The following is a 19,588-nucleotide window of genomic DNA, read 5'->3' as shown; positions in this document are numbered from 1 at the left end:
GACAGAAAGTGATTAATCCCAACAGAAACCTTTGGCGAACAAATAAATTAAAATTTTTAAAAATGCAGCTGAGCTACAATATATATGGCAATCTCAAAGAGCTGGAGCCCGAGCCGGCACAGTAAAGTGGGAAAACCAGGCTTCGGGCAACCAGACTCAGGACAGAAACCCTGGCGCAGCCCCTCAAGCCCTCTTCTCGCTTTTTCCCCGCGGGGCGCGGAAGGCTGAGGACTGACGCCGAGATTATGTGGAGGGCGGAGCCAACTGCGAGGGAGGCCACAGGGAAAGCGCGCTAAGATTTTTAAGGCCACAAAGTGAACGTGTTAACTATACCTAGGCGCCCAGCCGAAACCTCAGGGGAAAAAAAAAAAAAAAAAAAAAAACCGCGGGAAGATTTTCTACAAGGCAAGTCGCACGCCGGGGGGAAGCTCCAGCCCCCGACTCCAGCCCGGCATCCTTTGCGCGGTGCACCGCCCAGTCGGCCGCCGTCAGTCGGGAGTTGCCATGGAAACCCAGCGGCCCTCGTTATGTCGCTGCAGCGGGCTCCTCCGTCGCGTGTGTTCGTAGAACTGGTTCCTTGGGCTGATCGGGTTCGGGAGAACAGTCTGGTCCCGGGTGGAGAAACGCTGCCGGATGTCTGCCGCCCCCTTTCCTCAGCACAGGCCCACGCCGCGACCCGCGAAGTGCACGTGAGCGGCACTGCGGAGGTGTCTGCTGGCCCCGACCGGGCACGGGTGGAAGTGCGGGTGAGCAGCACCAAGGCGGCGGCGTCCGAGGCCAAGAAGAGTGTCAGCCGCCGCCTGGACTACATCACGCAGTGTCTCCAGCAGCAGGGTCTTCAGGTGAGAGTTCAGCGGAGCAGAAACTTCCAGCCGCATCGCACAAAGGGCTGGGTGGCTGGGTGGGCCCGACCGACCACTGGCGGGAGTGCGGGTGTGGAGATTCTTGGGCGTTTAGAACCTCTTCTTTGCAGCATGTGTGAAGGCACCAGGACCCGCTCAAGTGAATCTCTTTGACCTTTTCATGTCCTCGATGAAAGCAATTGTTGACTCAGTAAACTTGGGGAAAAAAATGCAGATTTGGTAGGTTTTTATCTGGCAGTATACGCAGCGATTTGGTTTTTACATTTGATGAAATGTTAAAACTTGAAATGTTGGATGTAAATATTTGGCTAAGTAGAAAGCTAGACCCTAAACTTGCTTTTCTCCCCCCCCCCCTTTTTTCTTTTTTTGTCATTTTTATTCTGCCTCAGGGACTGGCAAGTTAAGAGCATGACCTGCTTCCTCCCAAGAGTGTTAAAGCTTTGTATGGCGTGGTTCTTCAGTATTTTTTGTAAACAGTATTGCAGAGCGGGGGAAGGGGTAGCATCCACTTTAAGTTTATTAAAACGCCTCCCAAAGTCTTAAACATTCTTAGTTTCAACTTCTTTAGAACAATTAAACCAGTGTATTGTGGATTTGACACATGCAAAACACCTCTACTGAACAGAGATGCCCACCAAAAATAAATCTTAATTGATCTTACCTTAATCCCACTCCTAAGAAAAGAAAAAATTGAGCCAGCTTTATCTTAGCCACACAACAACCCTATTAGTCATGTTTCAGTAGTCCCATTTTCTAGATTTAATGAGTTAAGTAATGCCCTGAACTTTAGCAGAGCAGTATTTGGACTTGTGTGTTCTGAAATCAGAATCTAAGTTGCTTCCAACTATGCCAGGCTCCAGATAATTAGAAAGAAAATTAGAAACCATAGACATCAACTGTTTCTGTTTCATCATTTTAAGGTAATTGAACCCTAAAGACCAAAGTTGTTATTTATGCAGAGGAAAATTGAGTTTGTATAAGTGCAGTCATTTCTTCCAGTCTATTACTAGAAATGCCAATCCCTGAAAAGCAAGTCTGTATTTTAATAAGAAAACATGGTTGTATTGCATTTACAAACATAAAAGTTATTAAGTCATTTAGAAAAAAAATTCTCCAAGAGATTTTACAATTTATAAGAATTCAAATGCTAATTGTAAATAATGTGCATAAGTGGGCTTAATATATAGAAAAATAGTTCTTAAAAACCTGCTACCAGGTTAATCCTGCTACCAGGTTAAACAGGTTAATCCTGTTTGAATTAAATCATTTACATAAAACATAAACTGAGCTCATGTTCTCTGAATTCTAATATGTAAAACAAAATAAATTGCTAAGTCCAGCTCACAGTAATTACATTAAGATTCAATGTTTAAGGCAAGACAAAGGATAGTAATCTCCCAGTTCTCTGCTAATGAAGGAAAGCAATCATGTAGATGATTTGTTCAGCAAATAAAAATCATTTATATTGCTTTTCAGTGTGAATTACTTGTCTTCACAAAGTTAAACTTCAGAATATTAGGTTGTAAGTTGTTTTTTTGTTTTTTCTTTTTTTTTGCGGTGCTGGGGATTGAACCCAGGGCCTTGTGCTTGCAAGGCAAGCACTCTACCAACTAAACTATATCCCCAGCCCAGGTTGTAAGTTTTATAAACATCATTCTCCTATTTAAAAGGTTCCTCACAGTCTAAACTTTTGCTTACTATATATAGGAGCTTAACTCTCTTCATTTCCTGTCATCTTTCTCTCCTCTTTGTCTAGCTAACTTTTCCTCTCTTTAAGAACTGGGCCAAGGCTGGGGATATAGCTTAGTTAGTAAAGTGCTTGCCTAGCATGTACAAGGCCCTGGGTTCAAACCATTAAAAAAAAAAAAAAAAGGAACTAGACCAAACACACCTCTTTGGCATTCCTTTCCTAATATAACACAAATCCTTACCATATGATACTCCACTCCTCAATAAAACATCACCCTAATTCTTGATTTACTTGTCTTATATACTGAATCTCTCCAAAACAGAGGCCTTTTTTGCATTCATGAGTTACGTTCACTTGCATCACATTAGGTATACATAGTGAAGGGGCAAGGCAGTTCACTGGAGCCTCTAATAAGGGCAATCTGCTGAAGAGTCTCAAGAATGGAGCAGACTAATATAAGTATGTACATAATACAGTAGAGTACGAAATAATGTTCTCTTGAGGAATTTCAGTAAGATCTCTTAAAGGAAATGACACATCTGTCAAATATTAAACAATAATTGAAGGGAAAGCATTCCTGTTCCTTATTAAAATTCAGCAAGCATATATGTTCTGAGTACTACCAGCAGTTTAGAATGACTAGGACACAGAAGACCTGGGGGACATAAAGGGAAATTAGAGATAAGACTGAAGAAGAAAGCTAAAGGCAGAACTTGGAGGAAACCTTATGTGCCCTACTGAAGAGTTTAGATATTATTGATGATAAACTACTTATTGCTAGACCTTTTACAAAGTGCTATTTCATTTAGTATTCCTACCCTATAAAATCAGTACTTCAATTGCTGTTTTACAGATGAGAACTCTCAGGACCAGAGCGATTCCTGACAGATAGCTTGCTCACATCTGGGAGGTGGCAGAGTTTACACTTCATGAACTTTGACCCCCAAGCCCATGCTCTTGACTACTAAAGTATGTTGCTTACTTTATTCTCTTGGCAGTGGATGATTGAGCAGATGATACTAATAGCCCCCACTTTTATCTGTTGTCTTTTCACATTTGTTTGCTTGCAGGCCCAACATCTATCTGCCAACGTATGTTCCAGGCAACAATTATTTGCCTGGAAATGAAAGTTTTCCCTGGCCGCCAGAATTCACCTTGCCTGCATATAAAGTCAGACAATATGCTTGGGAATTAAAATTCCTATCCCCTCATTCCTAGCAGCCTTCAATTGAAGGCTTAAATGAAACAGGAATGACTAAGAGGAGGAGACCCCAGCTTCCTCTCCCCTTGAGTACAATAACTTGGACACATGTGTTCCACCCCAGTTGCAGAGTTTCTCTATAGGATTATATTTGAGTCACACTTGGGTAATTTCCTTGACAGTGACTTACTTTCCTTCTCTGTCTCTCTTCCCACTCCCATCCTGGTATTCTATGGGGTCATTTTCAGAATCACCTGTACTTAATTCCTTGTCCCAGGATCTGTTCCTGGGCTCACCCAAGTTAACACAGAGAATAATAGGAACAGATTGAACATATATATTAGCTACATATTTATATAAATCCTTAGTTAATGTTCTTTGGATATTAATTGCTAGGATACGTGTGTGTGTGTGTGTTTGACATTTGATGAAAAATTGCAGTCTAGGAAAATAAGTTTTACCACCATCTGGATGGCAGGTATTATTTTGTTCCTTAATTTTGCCAATTCATTAAGTCTAAAAGAAAAATGATTGTTACTTTTTTTTAACCTTTAAAGTTAAACTTTTTAAATATTAATTTCCAGATCATAATACTTTGCCTATTTTTCCATTGTCTTTTCCTGTTTAATTTATAAGAACCTTAAAATAGTTAAAAGTTTGTCTATTATATGTTGCACAAGTTTTTTCCCAGTTTCTTATTTGCCATATAATTTAGCTTATACTAGTGAACATTCAAAATTGTGAAGTTTTATTTAGCCAAATTAATTCATCTTTTCTGTATGTTTTCTGCTTTTAATGTACTGCTTATTGGGTCCTTCCTAAGCCTGATGTTTTATAGCCATTAACTGTTGTGTCTAAAATCCTTAGGGACCCTTGATAGTGCATTATGCTATGCTTGGAATTTACCTTAGTATAAGAATAAGAGTTGTGTTTTCTCTTGACTGTAAATAACTGTACCGAGGCAATTTATTAAAGTCTATCATTCCTTTGTTGTATTTTCAAGAATCTATCTCAAACTGCCTTTGCTAATTAAAACATTATTTCTTTACATAACTGAAAAGTTGTAACATGGGTTATCAAGTATGATATGGTCAATACTTTATTTTGATGTAGTTCCCTTGGCTTCACCTGCTTCTTCCCACATGATACAAAATGGCTACAACAGTCCTAAGCCTTATACCATACTATATCTTAAAAAGACAACTGTACTTATAAATGCATCCATGTTAAAAAAAAAAAAAAACTGCAATTTACTGTAACTGGATAATTTAAACTTGTCTTTGTGACCAGGGAAATGCCATAGACCAGCTTAGATTTGGATATCTGTACATCTTTTAACCTAATCCTGTGGCAAGTCAGACATGATATCAAGGCAATAAAGACCTATTGGGGATTCCCTAAACCACTCTGAGGGAGTAGGAGCATAATATATGAAGATTTCATATTACCTCTTTTGCCTGTTGTTTTAAAATGTACCAGGTTATTGTTTTTTGCATTCTTCAGATGTTTTCAAATTGAATTATATTAGTAGCACACTATTTAAATTAAGTCTTTATAAAAATCTTTGAGGGGGAATTCTCTCCTCGTTATTGTTCTCCTGAATGATTTCCTGTCTGCAAGGAACAGGACATGTTAAATGACAAAATGGAAATACAGTCAGAATTTCTAGATGGTGGGAAGTTCTCCAAGACAAATAAGACTTCTGTTCATTTTTTTGTATATTTATATGTTAGTTTTAGAATAATCACTGATTTTACAGTATTGTGTCAGTCCATTTATTTGGTTTTTTTTTCTGTAAAGTTTATGGTTTTGTGAAGTTTATGTTTACTTTTTTGAGTTCATTTCTATGAAAACAATTTTTATGGTTATTGAAAATGTAAACCTTCTTCCTGTGGTTTAAGTAGATATTCCCATAATGGCCATTATGTTGTATTTATTTATTAAAGTGCTTAAATGGGAAAACTTAATGAATTAGACTCGTACAATTCAATTTTTTTTTAATTTGTACTTGATTTTCTCATGGTTTCTCAATATTGTCACTGTGTGCATTTTGTATTGGCTGATTCTTTGTCATCTGGGGCTATGCATTGATGTTCAGCAGCATTCCTGGCCCCTATCCATAGGGTAACCAAAATGTGCCTATTTACCTGAAACTGATTTTTCCCATATCTTAAGAACCTCCTCACTTCCAGACTAACAGGATCACTTGGTCACCGTTTCTAACTACTACATAATGGCAGTGTGCTTTCCTTCTTGCATTGTGACAATCAGAAATGTTCTACACATTGACAAATGTCTCCTAGAGGACAAAGTCATCCTCTGGTTGAGAACTACTGCCTTATACTTATGAGATCTTATACAACAGATCTCATACTTTCTGTGGGAGCCCACCAGCTAAACTACCAGGAATTTAACTATGGGGAAACAGACTCAAGTTTATTTAGCCATGGTACAGCAAAGAATGCATCCCAGAGGACTTGAGGAGTATTTCACAACTAAAGTGGAGTCAGGTGGAGTCTCTTAATAGGTTTTAGGCTGGTGCTAAGTGGTTCTGAAAAAGGATCAGTAAAACAAGGACAGCATGGTGATTTGCTGTTTTATTCTTTTTTCCCCCATAGGAAACCCAGAGGATTAAAGTTGGTCTAGAGCTGCCTTTGGTTGAAGCTCAATAATTAAGCAGTAAAAAGTTGCAGGTTGTGGATGCAGTTAGTTCTTTTCAATTAGAAACTTAGAAACTGTGGTTCTGTTTAAAACTTTGGGTTCTTTTTATATTCTATTGGAAGCATTGTTTATATTCTGCTTAGACCTTCTCAGTCTGATTGCCAATAGGCAATTTTCATTTCCCCATTCCCTATATTATTTGTATTTCAAAATTTAGCAAATATGTGGCTATATTGATAAGCAAGATAGGTATTTTATATAGATTGCTTTCAAAATTGCTCATGCTTCCTTTTATGAATCACTGGGCTAAATGAAGTATTTTACTGTTTCTAAGAATTTTTTTTTTTCAGAGAGAAAGACAATGGGGTCTAAAGTAGAGAAAGGATAGTCTTTTCTGTAATAGTCAAATGTCCTTGTACAAGAAATGAATGACAGCTAACACCTTAGATAAAAATTTGTTCAAAATGGATAACAGACCTTAAGTGTAAATGTTAAGCAAGTGACATCTATTGCTTATTATCAGAATAGAAGTCTGAGTACTTCTTCCATTGCATCTTGGAGTTGGAGTCACTAAGAAAACACAAGCAGTCAAGCACTGGATAAAGCAACACTTTACTCAAATAGACAGCAAGAATAGACAGCAAAATGAGCATCAGTGAGTATCAATCTCCCACAGTCAGCAGATCCCTCTGCAGCTGATGCAGGGCAATTGGCCAGCATGTCTGTCTCTTGTGCTGCTATAAAAAGACCCCATCCCTTCCCCAATGGGGACAACTATAACAGTGGAGTTGTCCAGGAGCCTTGTGATACACACAGTTAATTGGAACAGAGGACTACCTACACATTAGGTCTTAAATAGGAAAAGATTCCCATGCAAGGCGGTAAGCCCAGTTCCCAGGAAAGCGATGAGGGTACTTTATCTATTGTAAGGAAGTGTTTCAGACCCAAGGCCCATTCTCAGAGAGGTGAGTAGGGGCTTAAAGACTTGAATAAACAACAGTAAAACATGAAACTTCTAGGAGAAAGTAAAGGAAAACAGTCTATGTGACCTTGAGTTTGAAGATGAGTTTTTAGATATATTACCAAAAGCATAATCCAGGAACCAAACAAAAAGATAAATTTTTTAAAAATTGCTTTGTGAAAAACAGTGTTAGGGAGCTGGGTATGTAATCTAGTTTGTAGAACACTTGCCTAGCATGCATAAGGCTCTGAGTTCAATCCCATCTAGGAGAAAATGTTTGTAAATTACATATCTGACAAAGGACTTCAAGAATATATATATATATATATAACTTACTTGACAATAATACAACAGCTCAATAAAATTCACAAAAGATCTACACAGACACTTCTTCAAAGACTATATACAAATGGCAAATACATGAAAATATGTTCAATGTCATTTGTTTATTAGGAAAATGGAAATTAAAACCACAATGAGATATCACTATATGCTTATTAAAATGGCTAAAAACCAATATGATGGTACCAAATGCCAGAGAGGATGTAGAGCAACAGTAGTTCTCAGTCATAGATGGTGAAATGATGTCTACTTTGGAAGATAGTTTTATTGTTTCTTATAAAGTTAAATGTTGACTTATAGAAACCAGCACCTCTGGGTAACTTATCCAAGTGAATTAAAAATTTATGTCCGTATAAAAATCTTCACATAAATGTTTATAGCAACTTATTTATAATTGCTAAAACTGGAAGGAACCAAGATGTTTCTCATCAGGGGAACAGATAAACTGTGTGCTATGTCTATGCAAAAGAATATTATTCAGCAATAAAAGGTACAGAAATTGATTCACAGAACATCATGAGTGAATCTTAGATGCATATTGCTAAGTGGAAACAACCAGACCCAAAAGGTTTATTTTTATGATTCCATCCATGTGATATTCTGGAAAAAGCTAAACTGTGGTGACAGAAATCAGATCAGTGATTGACAGGGACTGTTGAAGAAGCAAGTGGTTGACTATAAAGGGGATGCACAGAGGAATGTTTAAGGTGAAAGAACTATTCTTCGTGGTACTGGTGTAGTGGATACATAAGTGCATGCATTTGTCAAAAACCGAAGAGTTGTAGATCAAAAAGAGTGAACATTAGCATATGTGAAGTGGGGGAAAAAAAGGCATCAAACAGTCTATAAGAGGATCAATCTAAGAGTAGAATTCAGTCTGTGACAAATGAACCCAATTCTATTACAAATGAATAACATAACTGCACTGAAAGTGTTCCAGGAGGGAAGTGTCCTAAGTAACCTTGGAAAATGATGTTTGAACTGGAAATTAAAGAGGGTATACATTAACAATTCTGAAACTGCTTTACATGTATACTAGCGTTGAATAAATAAGTGAATGGTGGATGGTGAGGACCAGGTTTCTCATTATTAAAGAAAGAAGAGTTATAATGAACTCTGTGATTCTGACTTAAAGCTGAAATAATCAGCAGGAACCCACATTTACCTTCCTAGAAACAGAAAGATAACAGAAACAATCGTAGATAAGTATGTATGTGTGCATTAGGATGATGCATCATCTAGCTCTTCCACTAAGAGGGCCTAGAAGGAATGACTCTTCAATGGTAGTAAACAGTTGTAGTAATAAGATCTTGGTCCTAAATACCAATCTCAGAAGTTACTATGCTTCTTGGAGAAAGTTTTAGAGTTTCAATTTTAGAGGACAGGGAAAGTACATGAGCCTGACACATTGTACCAGAAAGTAAAAAGAAGTGCTCAAAAAATAAAGGATAGAAGTATGTCAGAGGTATATAGGAGCCAACTTCACATCCTAAGGTCAGTATTTACTGAGTGAGTATGGGGTGTACTTTATGTCTTGCCTCCAATTAATAAAGTATGGAAAGGAAAAAATAGTAACTTTATAGTGAAGGAACCTGGCAATACTACCTTAACCACGTGAACAAGGTTAACATCTTGAGTAATGTTATGTAGATACATTGTAATGAAAAGGCCTTTCACTTCTATCATATTCTTTCCTAAGATAACATCAGTCTAATCACGAGAAAAATAGAAAACAAACCCAAGTTGAGGTTTGCAAAATACATGACCAAAATTTTCAAGGTCATGAAAACAGGAAGACTGAGAATCTACCACAGATCAAAGGAGACATAATGAATTAATGTAATACAGTATCATGGATTTGATCCTAGAATAATAATAAGGACACTAGTGTAAAAACTGATGAAATCCAAATCAAGTTTGGAGCTTAGTTAATGGTGATGCACTAATGTTGGCTCTTTAGTTTCAACAAATCCATTATAGTAATTTTTTTTTCTTTTAGTACTGGAGATTGATCCCAGTGGCACTTTCCCACTGAACCATGTCCCCAGCCCTTTTTTATTTTTTATTTTGAGACAGGCTCTTGAAGGTTGCTGAGACTGACCCCAAACTTACAATCCTCCTGCCTCAGCCTCCCAAGTTGCTGGAATTATAGATGCATGGTACTGAGCCTGGCTGTTAAAATAATTTAAGATAATAAGATCAGAGAAGTCTGAAACTGAAGTATATGGGAACTTTCTATACTAGCTTAGCAACTTTTGTTTTTCTTTTTTGCTGCTGAGGATTGAACCCAGGGATGTTTAACCACTCAGCCATATCCCCAGCCCTTTTTATTTTTTATTTTAGGACAAGGTCTAGCTAAATTGCTTAGGGCCTCACTAGCATGCCAAGGCTGGTCTTGAACTTGTGATTCTCTTGCCTCAGCCTTTCCTGTAAATTTAATATTATTCCAAACAAGAAAGTTTCATTTTAAAAAGGTTCAAAATAGTATGTAGAATGTAGTTATGAAAAAGTCTAGCCAGATATGGTAGCACACACCTGTAATCCCTGTGTCTTAGGAGGCTGAGACAGGAGGATCTCAAGTTCAAGGCCAGCTTCAAAAACTTACGGAGGCTCTGTGCAATTAAGTGAAAACCTGTCTCAAAATAAAAAATAAAAAATAGGACTGGGGATGTGGCTCAGGGGTTAAGCTACCTGGATTAAATCCCCAGCACCAAAAAACAAAGAAGTCTAGACATTGATCTAGATATATTTATATGCACTGATAGATGGTTTAGTAAAATGTTTACTAAAATATTAATAGTAATGGGGTTTGGAGATTTTTTTTGTCTTTGTCTCTAGTATTAGACTTTCTTTAATGAACATGTTTATATTTTTAAAATAACTCTATTAAAAATAAGATGTTTTCTTTCCAGCTTCCTTTCCTAAAACTATTTCTATAATAACTTTTTAATCAAAAGTCTTATATATATGAAGTAGATAAAAAATAAACATCAAAAAGTGGAACAAAAAGATATTTATGTTACAAAAGAATATTAAATGACAGAAAAATAACTTGTTAAATCAGTGAAAAAAATTATAAACCATATATATGTATTTACAGTGCTTTTTAATACTTATCTGTGTCTGTGTTCTAAATTTTCTACAATGAACAGGTATTACCTTTATAATTTTAAAAATTCATGTTATTTTTATGCGAGTGACAGATAACAGAGCTACAATTAGAACTTCAGTTTATATATTCAGATTAAAGCTTTTAGAATTTTTCTGGAAAACATTAATTGCTTATAATTAGTTTATATCTTAAACCTTAGATACAGCCATCTTCCTTACAACTTAACAATTAAATTATTTGACATAACAATTATTATATATTTATTTAACATATATTTAGAAAGATATAAAAAAATTATAAAATGTTATACTTATTCCCAAGGATGAATTTACAAACCTTTTTGAAAAATAAATGAGAAATTTAACTTTTTCATCAGAATCATATATCTTGTATTAACATAGAGAATCGAAAAGGATTAATATTACTTTTCTAAAAACTAGCAGAACCAAGTTCAGTGTTTCAGAAACATTTTTATCATTATAGTATAGCATCTACTTTGCTGAGTGGCTTTTCTGTCAAGTACTTTACATATGGCTTCTCATTGAATTCTTATAACAATTCGATGTGGTATACATGATTTTAACCTGATTTTATAAATGTAGAAACTAAGGCTCAAAAAAATTGAGTAACTTGCCCAGAAGGTACACATAATAGGTTTTCAGTAAGTTTGTACTTTTCTGTTTTATTTATAAGTACATTCTTAAAAATACTGACTCCTCTAACATTAAATATGTTGTACAGTGTGTACAAACAATTCCTCATATATATATATGACACCATAAGTTAATACTTTTTCATATGCTAATTAAATTACTACTATATATAATTATGATCAAAATTTAAGCAAATATTTATAGGTTTCTTAATTTATTTTGTGGCACTTTTAGGACAGTTTTAAAATATCAGGCAAAGCAGAGTTTTTTGTGGGCTTTTCTTTTTTTGTATACTTATGTCTTCCTAATTTTAATAAGTTCAAGTTTCTAATTTATGCCTGAGAGTAGTTATATTTAATAGCCACACACTTCATAATCATCCTCTTGTACTTTCTGTTTCAGGCAGAAAATGTAACTGTGACAAAGGATTTTAGAAGAGTGGAAAATGCTTATCATATGGAAGCAGAAGTATGTACTTAGCAAAAAATTGGAAACAGCATGACTTCATGGAGACAATTTGTCATTTAGTTTTATTCTTGCACTGAAATGTACCAGAGACATGCTTACCATAGTATTGATAAAAGACTACTTTTCTCAAAGTAATTTTTGATGTTACGTAGATGATCCTTTAAATTATATTTAATGAGATTTAAGAGAAATTATTTAAAATGGAATAAAAGTAGCAACAGGAAAATAGTTAAATACCACCTGAATAAACTTTTAATAAAATTACTGCCTGCTGAGCAGGAAATACTACAGGAGGGATATTTCTCATAGATGAAAAGTAAATAAACAGGGAGGGGAAGAATAGTAATTCAGTGGATTAGACAAAGGGGAGTGAAGGGAAGGTGGGGGTAGGAATAGGAAAGAAAAGGGAATGAATCTAACGGGACTTTCCTATGTGTATATATGAATACACCAAGTGAATCTCCACATCATGTACATCCACAAGACTGGGATCCTAATTAGAATAAGACATACTTCGTGTTTGTATAAATATCTCAAAATATACGGTACTATCATGTATAACTAAAAAGAACAAATAAAAATTTAAAAGTAAATTAATAAAGTCATGACATAAAGGATTGAGACACTTTTTAACATTCTTTTATTCCACAATGAAACTTTACTGTGTTGTAGTTAAGTATTATTTGGAAATAATAACCACTTAACCTTTACACAAGTTAAAAAGAAGGGGCTAGGGATGTAGCTTAGGGGTAAAGCACTTGCCTGTGAGAGCCTAGGTTCAGTGTCCAGCACCAAAAAAAAAAAAAAAAAAGGGAAGCTTTTAAGTACTCTTTATTGATGATAACATTATTTAGAGCCTACAACTGCCAGAGCTTTTTACTTTCCTTTACAGATTTGATGATTAGGATATTTTTTAAATATCATAGTATGTTTCTGACAGCAAATGTTTGGGGTATGTGCTTAATTCATGTTGCCTCCTTGTCACAGGAGAAAAAGAACAGTGGGGTTAGACTGGAATCTTGTTTACCCAGTCAGAGAGTTTTTGTTTTTTTTAGAGGTAGGAAGTACCTCAAAGTATCACCTAGTCCTATCTCCAGGCAGATGATAGATTATTTTTTTCTCTAATTTTTCTATTAAGTTTAGATCACTTAGACCTAGACATCTTAAAGGTCATAAAACAAGAATTAGAATGAAAATTGCAATCCTGGCTTTTTTATCTCGAGCTAGTAAACAATATTCTGTTTGTTACCCCGTTAATAGTGATTTAAATGGTGATTTCACCATTTAAAATTTAACTATCTCAAGGAAATTTAAAATTACTCATTATGATTTTAGTGATATATTTGGCAAAAGTATTTTATGGTAGTGGGGACTAAAAAACACCTTTAAAAACAGAATGAAGAACAGTCCAGTAAATTCCAAATTACAGAGGTTGAAAGTTGAGAGTATACTATAGCATTTCAGTAGTAGATATTACCTGTTAGAGCTTCAGATGGTAACAAATACAGAGGAGAAAGTTGTCTTAGTTAAGGAGGCTTATTGTGAGAGTATACCAAAGAGAAAGGAGGAAAAAGAAATAGTCCCAGACTTCATGAAAAACTGACCTATTTTTCAGACCACTGAGTTGTTAAAGAGACTGAACTTTCAAGTACAAAGAGTGCATTAGAGCTGCTTGTTTTAAGACATGACTAAATGAGGATTTGGCTGAACCCTGATCCTTTTCCTTCAGTTTAACTTGCCTTTCTAATGTTTTATATTCAGTTTTCTTAAAAGAAGATATAATTATCTGGCAACCAGAATTCACATTATATTATATAATCCAATACATGATTGCCCTTAGACTAGCACCAGTAGTAAATACTATCTAAATATTCAAACTTAACTGAAGCAGAAAGTAAAGTAGGAGGGGGGACTAGAAGATCTCGTTCAACAGATATAAAGTTACAGTTATACAAGATGACTAAATTCTAGATATCTACTCTACAGCGTAGTACCTATAGTTAATATGGTATTGTGCACTTACAAATTTAAGAGGGTGAATTTCATGTTTTAATGTTCTTACCACAAAAAGAAAAAATAGCAAATAATTCAGGAAAACTCTGGAAAGTAATAAATGGGTTTATTGCCTTGATTGTGTTGCTTATGGTAATGATAACAGGTTACTATAAAATTCATCAGTTGTATATATTAAATGTGTACAGTTTTTTGGTTTGTCAATTGTACTTCAATAAAGCTGTAAATTTTAAAAAGATTAATGAACATTACTTTTCCACATACTATCTGAAATTTTCATTCCGAAAGGCATTTTAAAGATGTTTTAGCTAACCACCCACCTACCTTGGCTTTGGGATAAGCTTGTTGAAGGTTAGAAAGTTTCTAAATGTCTCCATTTAAAGTAGGTGAGTGAATATGTGTGGGAAGTGAGGGTTGGATTAAAAACCCTGGCTTTGAGATTCCTATATTGGTACACTTGCCACTCCTTTTGTTCTTTCTTACAATAATCACAATCTTAAGAGAAATTTTTAAAGCCTAAGGTATTATAGACATTCAGTAATGTATATCAAAAGAAAAAGTAGTATAACACTCATAATAGTTTTCTCCCTCCTTGTTCTCGCTTATTTTTCCTTAATGCCTCCCATTATAACCAGGACTTAGAGAGGCTGCCTTTGTTAAAAGCAGTGGCTCTTTACCTAGGTCTGCAGTTGCTCTCATGCATAACTGAAAGCAAGAGAAAACTTGGCTTCTCTGCCTTTATTTTGTGTTTGTTTCCTTTATTAAACTTTGGATTGTGTTCCTGCTTAGTTCTGCACATAAGCATGTTAATCTTCTAAGGAGTGTTCATCCAAAGACTCCACACCATGTACAGTCACAAGAATGGAATCCTAATTAGAATAAGTTTACTCCATGTATGTACAATACATCAAAATACACTTTACTGTCATGTATATCTATAAAGAACAAACAAAAACCACTAGTACTTCAGGGTTTATTAGCCCTAAATTTACCTTACCTATCTATTCCTCTTGAAGACAGACAACATTTACACCATCTTGTTTCAGACCTCTGGAGTGGCATCCATAAGTCTTCAACCCTTGTCCTTTACCTTCCATGAAATTTCCAAAAAATGACAAACAATTTTAGAGGAAAAGTTTATTTGGCATTCACAATTTCAAAGGTCTCAGTTCATAGATAGCAGACTCCAGTGCTCTGGGCCTGAGGTCAGGCAGAACATCATGGCGGAAGAGTGTAGTGGAAGAAAGCAGCTCAGGACACCAAGAAGACACTGCTCAATAAAGACACAATAAAAACCTCAAAGGCACATCCCCAGGGACCCATCTCCTCCAACAACACCCTACCAGCCTGCAGTTACCACCCAGTTAATCCATTCAAGTGGATTAACCTACTGATTAGGTTAAGGCTTTCATAACCCAATCATTTGCCTCTGAAAGTTCTTGTATTATCTCACACATGAGCTTTTGGGGGACACTTCATAGCTAAAGCATAATATCCCATGATGAGTTCCCCCACCCCAACCAAGCAGGAGCAGTTATCCATACCATAACTAAAAGTACCCCTTCCAGTATCACAGGTCTGGGGGATAAACATCCTGAGCAACAAGAGGAAATTGCCCTCTCCAGTGGTAGACTTCTCTGGCACTTACCTAGTAGAAACAACTCAGAGAATGATCAACAGACCAGTGTTTAACCAAATCTGCTTAATCATGCAGACCTCTTGTGCCCTGCCACATTCCATCCTCTGTTTATACCTATAGCTCATGCGTGCCCTGAAGATAGGACTTAGAAGCTGGATCTCACTTGGTCTTGCCAGTATGACTTTATTGATTATCCTTTCCTGCTTTTCATATACCTTTTCTCTTTTGTGTTTGGGACCCCTGGAGTCAGAAACCTGGCCTAGGACTCTGGTAACATGTGTTAAGCATTTTCCATCCATTATCTCATCCAATCTTTGTTTTAACTATTCATTCTTCTTTCAAAATATTTTATACATAACATGAATATATAACACCCATTATATTTCAGATATCTAATAAACACATTTTTTTCTTTTTTTAATTCATTTTTATTGTAAACAAATGGGAATACATCTTGTTTCTCTGTACATGAAGTAGAGGCATAACATTTTTGTAATCATACATTTACCTAGGATAATAGTTTTTGATTCATTCTGTTATATTTTTTCTTCCCCCCCACCCCTCCCACCCCTCTTATCCCTCTATACAGTCCCTCCTTCCTCCATTCTTGCTCCCCTCTCAACCCCCATTGTGTGTCATCTGCTTATCGGCAAGATCATTCATCCTTTAGTTTTCTGATATAGGCTTATCTCACTTAGCATGATATTCTCCAATTTCATCCATTTGCCTGCAAATGCCATAATTTTATTATTTTTTATGACTGAGTAATATTCCATTATATATATATATATATATATATACACACACACACCACAGTTTCTTTATCCATTCATCCATTGAAGGGCATCTAGGTTGGTTCCACAATCTGGCTATTGTGAATTGAGCAGCTATGAACATTGATGTGGCTGTATCTCTGTAGTATGCTGATTTTAAGTCCTTTGGGTATAGGCCAAGGAGTGGGATAGCTGGGTCAAATAGTGGTTCCATTCCAAGTTTTCTAAGGAATCTCCACACTGCTTTCTAGAGCGGCTATAATAAACACATTTTCTAACCTATATCAAAATTGACTTACTATACCTGTCCATTGTTAGTGTATCTCTCCCAGAAGAAAAAAGAAAGGCTAATATTTCTTTGAAGTTTATAGTTGAAGTTCACTGTCATATGGGTGCTACTTTTGTCTTCTCTAGTGGTAAGGATTCTCAGTTTCTTTGGTCGTTTACTATATGACAAACTCTTTCCTTAGTCAATTTCCTCCTAAAGAATCTACAACTTTAGTGTCCTACTGTGATTGACTAGTTCATGTTAGAGGACGATGATTATTATCCTTACTCTAAAATGTTTTTTTCTAGTAACACACATAAGACTTAATTAACTTTTTGGCATTTGTATCACTTTGTTCTATTTAGTTTATTGCCGTGGTCAGTAATTACAGTCTTTTTCACATGCTGCTTTTTAAATCATATTTCTCCCAATAAATAAATAAATCATATTTCTTCCATCTTTTTGTTCATGCTGATTCAAAATGAACTGTGGGATTTTATATTTGCCTCTAAAAAAATTTGCCTGTAGATTTGATCTATATTTTCAGCCTGAAAAATAGCAGAGAAATAGAGTTCATAATAAGGGAAAAAACAGAGTCCAACTACCCCAGAACTGATACAGATGTTAAAATGACAATGTCATTGAAAGTTATTAGAACTGTGTTACATACTCAAAAATTAAGTAAGGGACAGAAGAGAGATTAAAGTCTTAAACTCCCAGAAATGAAAACTGCAATGTGTGAAAAGAAATATCAAATAGTCTTTCTTATTATATACAATAAAAGGACCTTGTAATCTAGCTTTACTTTTTATCACTCATATTTTAAAGAAAAAATTTGAAGCAGTACATCAGACATGAAAATAATACCAAGTGTCATTTCATTTACAGGTTTGCATTACATTTACTGAATTTGGAAAAATGCAAAATATTTGTAACTTCCTTGTTGAAAAGCTGGATAGCTCTGTTGTCATAAGCCCACCCCAATTCTATCATACTCCAGGATCTGTTGAGAATCTTCGGTAAGTGTAAGCAATCTTTAACTAAGTTATTAATTGCTTAAACAAAACTATTCAATGCTGCAGTTCACTGAATGTCATATTAATAATCTCTGCATTTAATTCCTCAGACGGCAGGCCTGTCTTGTTGCTGTTGAGAATGCATGGCGCAAAGCTCGAGAAGTCTGTAACCTTGTTGGCCAAACCCTAGGAAAACCTTTACTAATCAAAGAAGAAGAAACAAAAGAGTGGGATGGCCAACCAGATGATCACCAGTCATCCACACTCTCAAGTTCATTAACTGTACAACAAAAAATCAAAAATTCAACAATACATGCTGCTTCAAAAGTACTTATAACTTTTGAGGTAAAGGGGAAAGAGAAGAAAAAAAAACATCTCTAAAATTCCAAACAAAATATATTGTATTTGTATTTTTTAATCTATTTTTATACTTTTTATAAAGTTTTCCATTTCTAGTAGATAAACTGTTTCTTTATAAGATCTTTCAGTCCTTGAATATAGTCCTACAGAATGTTCACCTTTTCTCTTCCAAGAACTTACTGAGAAATGTTCTTGGGAAGTAAATGTAATATGTGCACACTTCTGTATTCCAACAATTCATACAAGTGCATGTATAATATTTTCAATATAGGAAAAAAACGTTTAGTTCATCCGTTTTATATGACACCACACTTTTATATAAAAACTAGGCTTCCACAAATTAAAATTTTTAAAGACAGAAATCTTTACATATAAAAGGAATTCTTGCATCCCATCAAAACTAATAATTTTCCAAATTCATGATTTTAGCTATTTACAAGTTAGCAATTTAGCCTGTTATGTTTCTTGGATGCTGACAGAATACATGAGACTCTGGGGCACAAACACAGTTCTATTACTCATGGCACAAGGAGCATGAACATCAGCAAATTGTCATTGCTTCCCGTTGTCCTGAGTTACATAGGGAAGCACAATATGGCCATAAACATTATGGCTACACAGACAGCAGGTTTCTTATAGCTGAGGACTACTGAGCTTGAAAAATTCACTGCTTTTTAATTTATGAACAAAAGCAAATCTTCTTGTCCTGAAAGGAGACATTGCTTCATCCTTTAAAGAATCTCACTATAAACTCAATCTTGAGAAATAGCTCAGGTCAAGAGTAGTCAGTCTTACATTCTTGCCACACCTCGCAAAAAATGGAGGAGGAAATTCACAGAGGACTCTCTCAATATATCTAATAATTTTCTTACTAGGTCCAGACCACTTTATGAAGATGCAAATCAACAACTTCACAACTTTTAACAAAAAGAATGATAAACAACACTTTTGAATAAAAGGACAATGAGATATACTAGGAAAATACTGTGATGCCCCAAATTGACATAATGCATGAATTAGACTCTTCCACAGGGCTTCTTAGATGATATTAGCACCCACATAATACAAATACAGTACAAACTACATCTGTAATGTAAAATATCCTAGTATATGCATTGTAAAAGTAAAACCAGTTAAAACTAATTTTAATAATGTATTTTATTTTAGCCACTATATCCAAAGTATTATCATTTTTGTATATAATAAATATTTCAAAAATTGAGATTAATATTCTTTGTTTTTACTAAGTCTTTTAAAATCCAGTGTATCTTTTACATTGTAGCACATCTCAATTCAGATGCTAAATTTTTATCATAAATACCTGATCTGTATTAAATCCCTATAATGTACAGTCAGAAAAATTGGTTCACATGCCCAAGTTGTTCCAAACATGCTTAAAAGATCCAGTAACTAGATCAAATATCAGTTTTGAAATTAAACAAAATTTAAAATGCACTTCCCTAGTTACACTGCCACATTTGAAGTACTTGAGAGCATAGGAAGCTATTGCTTACTTGTTTGAACAATGCAGGGTCACTGCTATATAATGATCCTTAAGCTATTTAACA

General features: G+C 35.2%; 1 protein-coding gene across 2 annotated transcripts; it reads left to right on the top strand.

Annotated features, from left to right (window-relative positions):
- The first annotated feature begins 407 nt into the window (after nt 1–407).
- Irak1bp1 (interleukin 1 receptor associated kinase 1 binding protein 1) lies at nt 408–19,252 on the top strand. 2 transcript variants are annotated; one of them, XM_047559131.1, is made up of 4 exons: nt 408–842; nt 11,886–11,951; nt 17,533–17,663; nt 17,771–19,252. In XM_047559131.1, exons 1-4 carry the CDS (start codon nt 528–530, stop codon nt 18,039–18,041), a joined length of 783 nt encoding a protein of 260 aa, XP_047415087.1. In that variant the 5' UTR covers nt 408–527; the 3' UTR covers nt 18,042–19,252. The 2 variants fall into 2 exon arrangements, with proteins under 2 accessions (XP_047415087.1, XP_047415088.1); XM_047559132.1 differs by lacking the exon at nt 11,886–11,951.
- The last annotated feature ends 336 nt before the right edge of the window (nt 19,253–19,588 follow it).

This window comes from Sciurus carolinensis, chromosome 7 (genome assembly GCF_902686445.1).
Source record: "Sciurus carolinensis chromosome 7, mSciCar1.2, whole genome shotgun sequence".
In the NCBI taxonomy this organism is placed as follows: domain Eukaryota; kingdom Metazoa; phylum Chordata; class Mammalia; order Rodentia; family Sciuridae; genus Sciurus; species Sciurus carolinensis.
The sequence above is the reverse complement of the archived record's forward strand: the minus strand, read 5'-3'. Positions and strand labels throughout refer to the sequence as shown.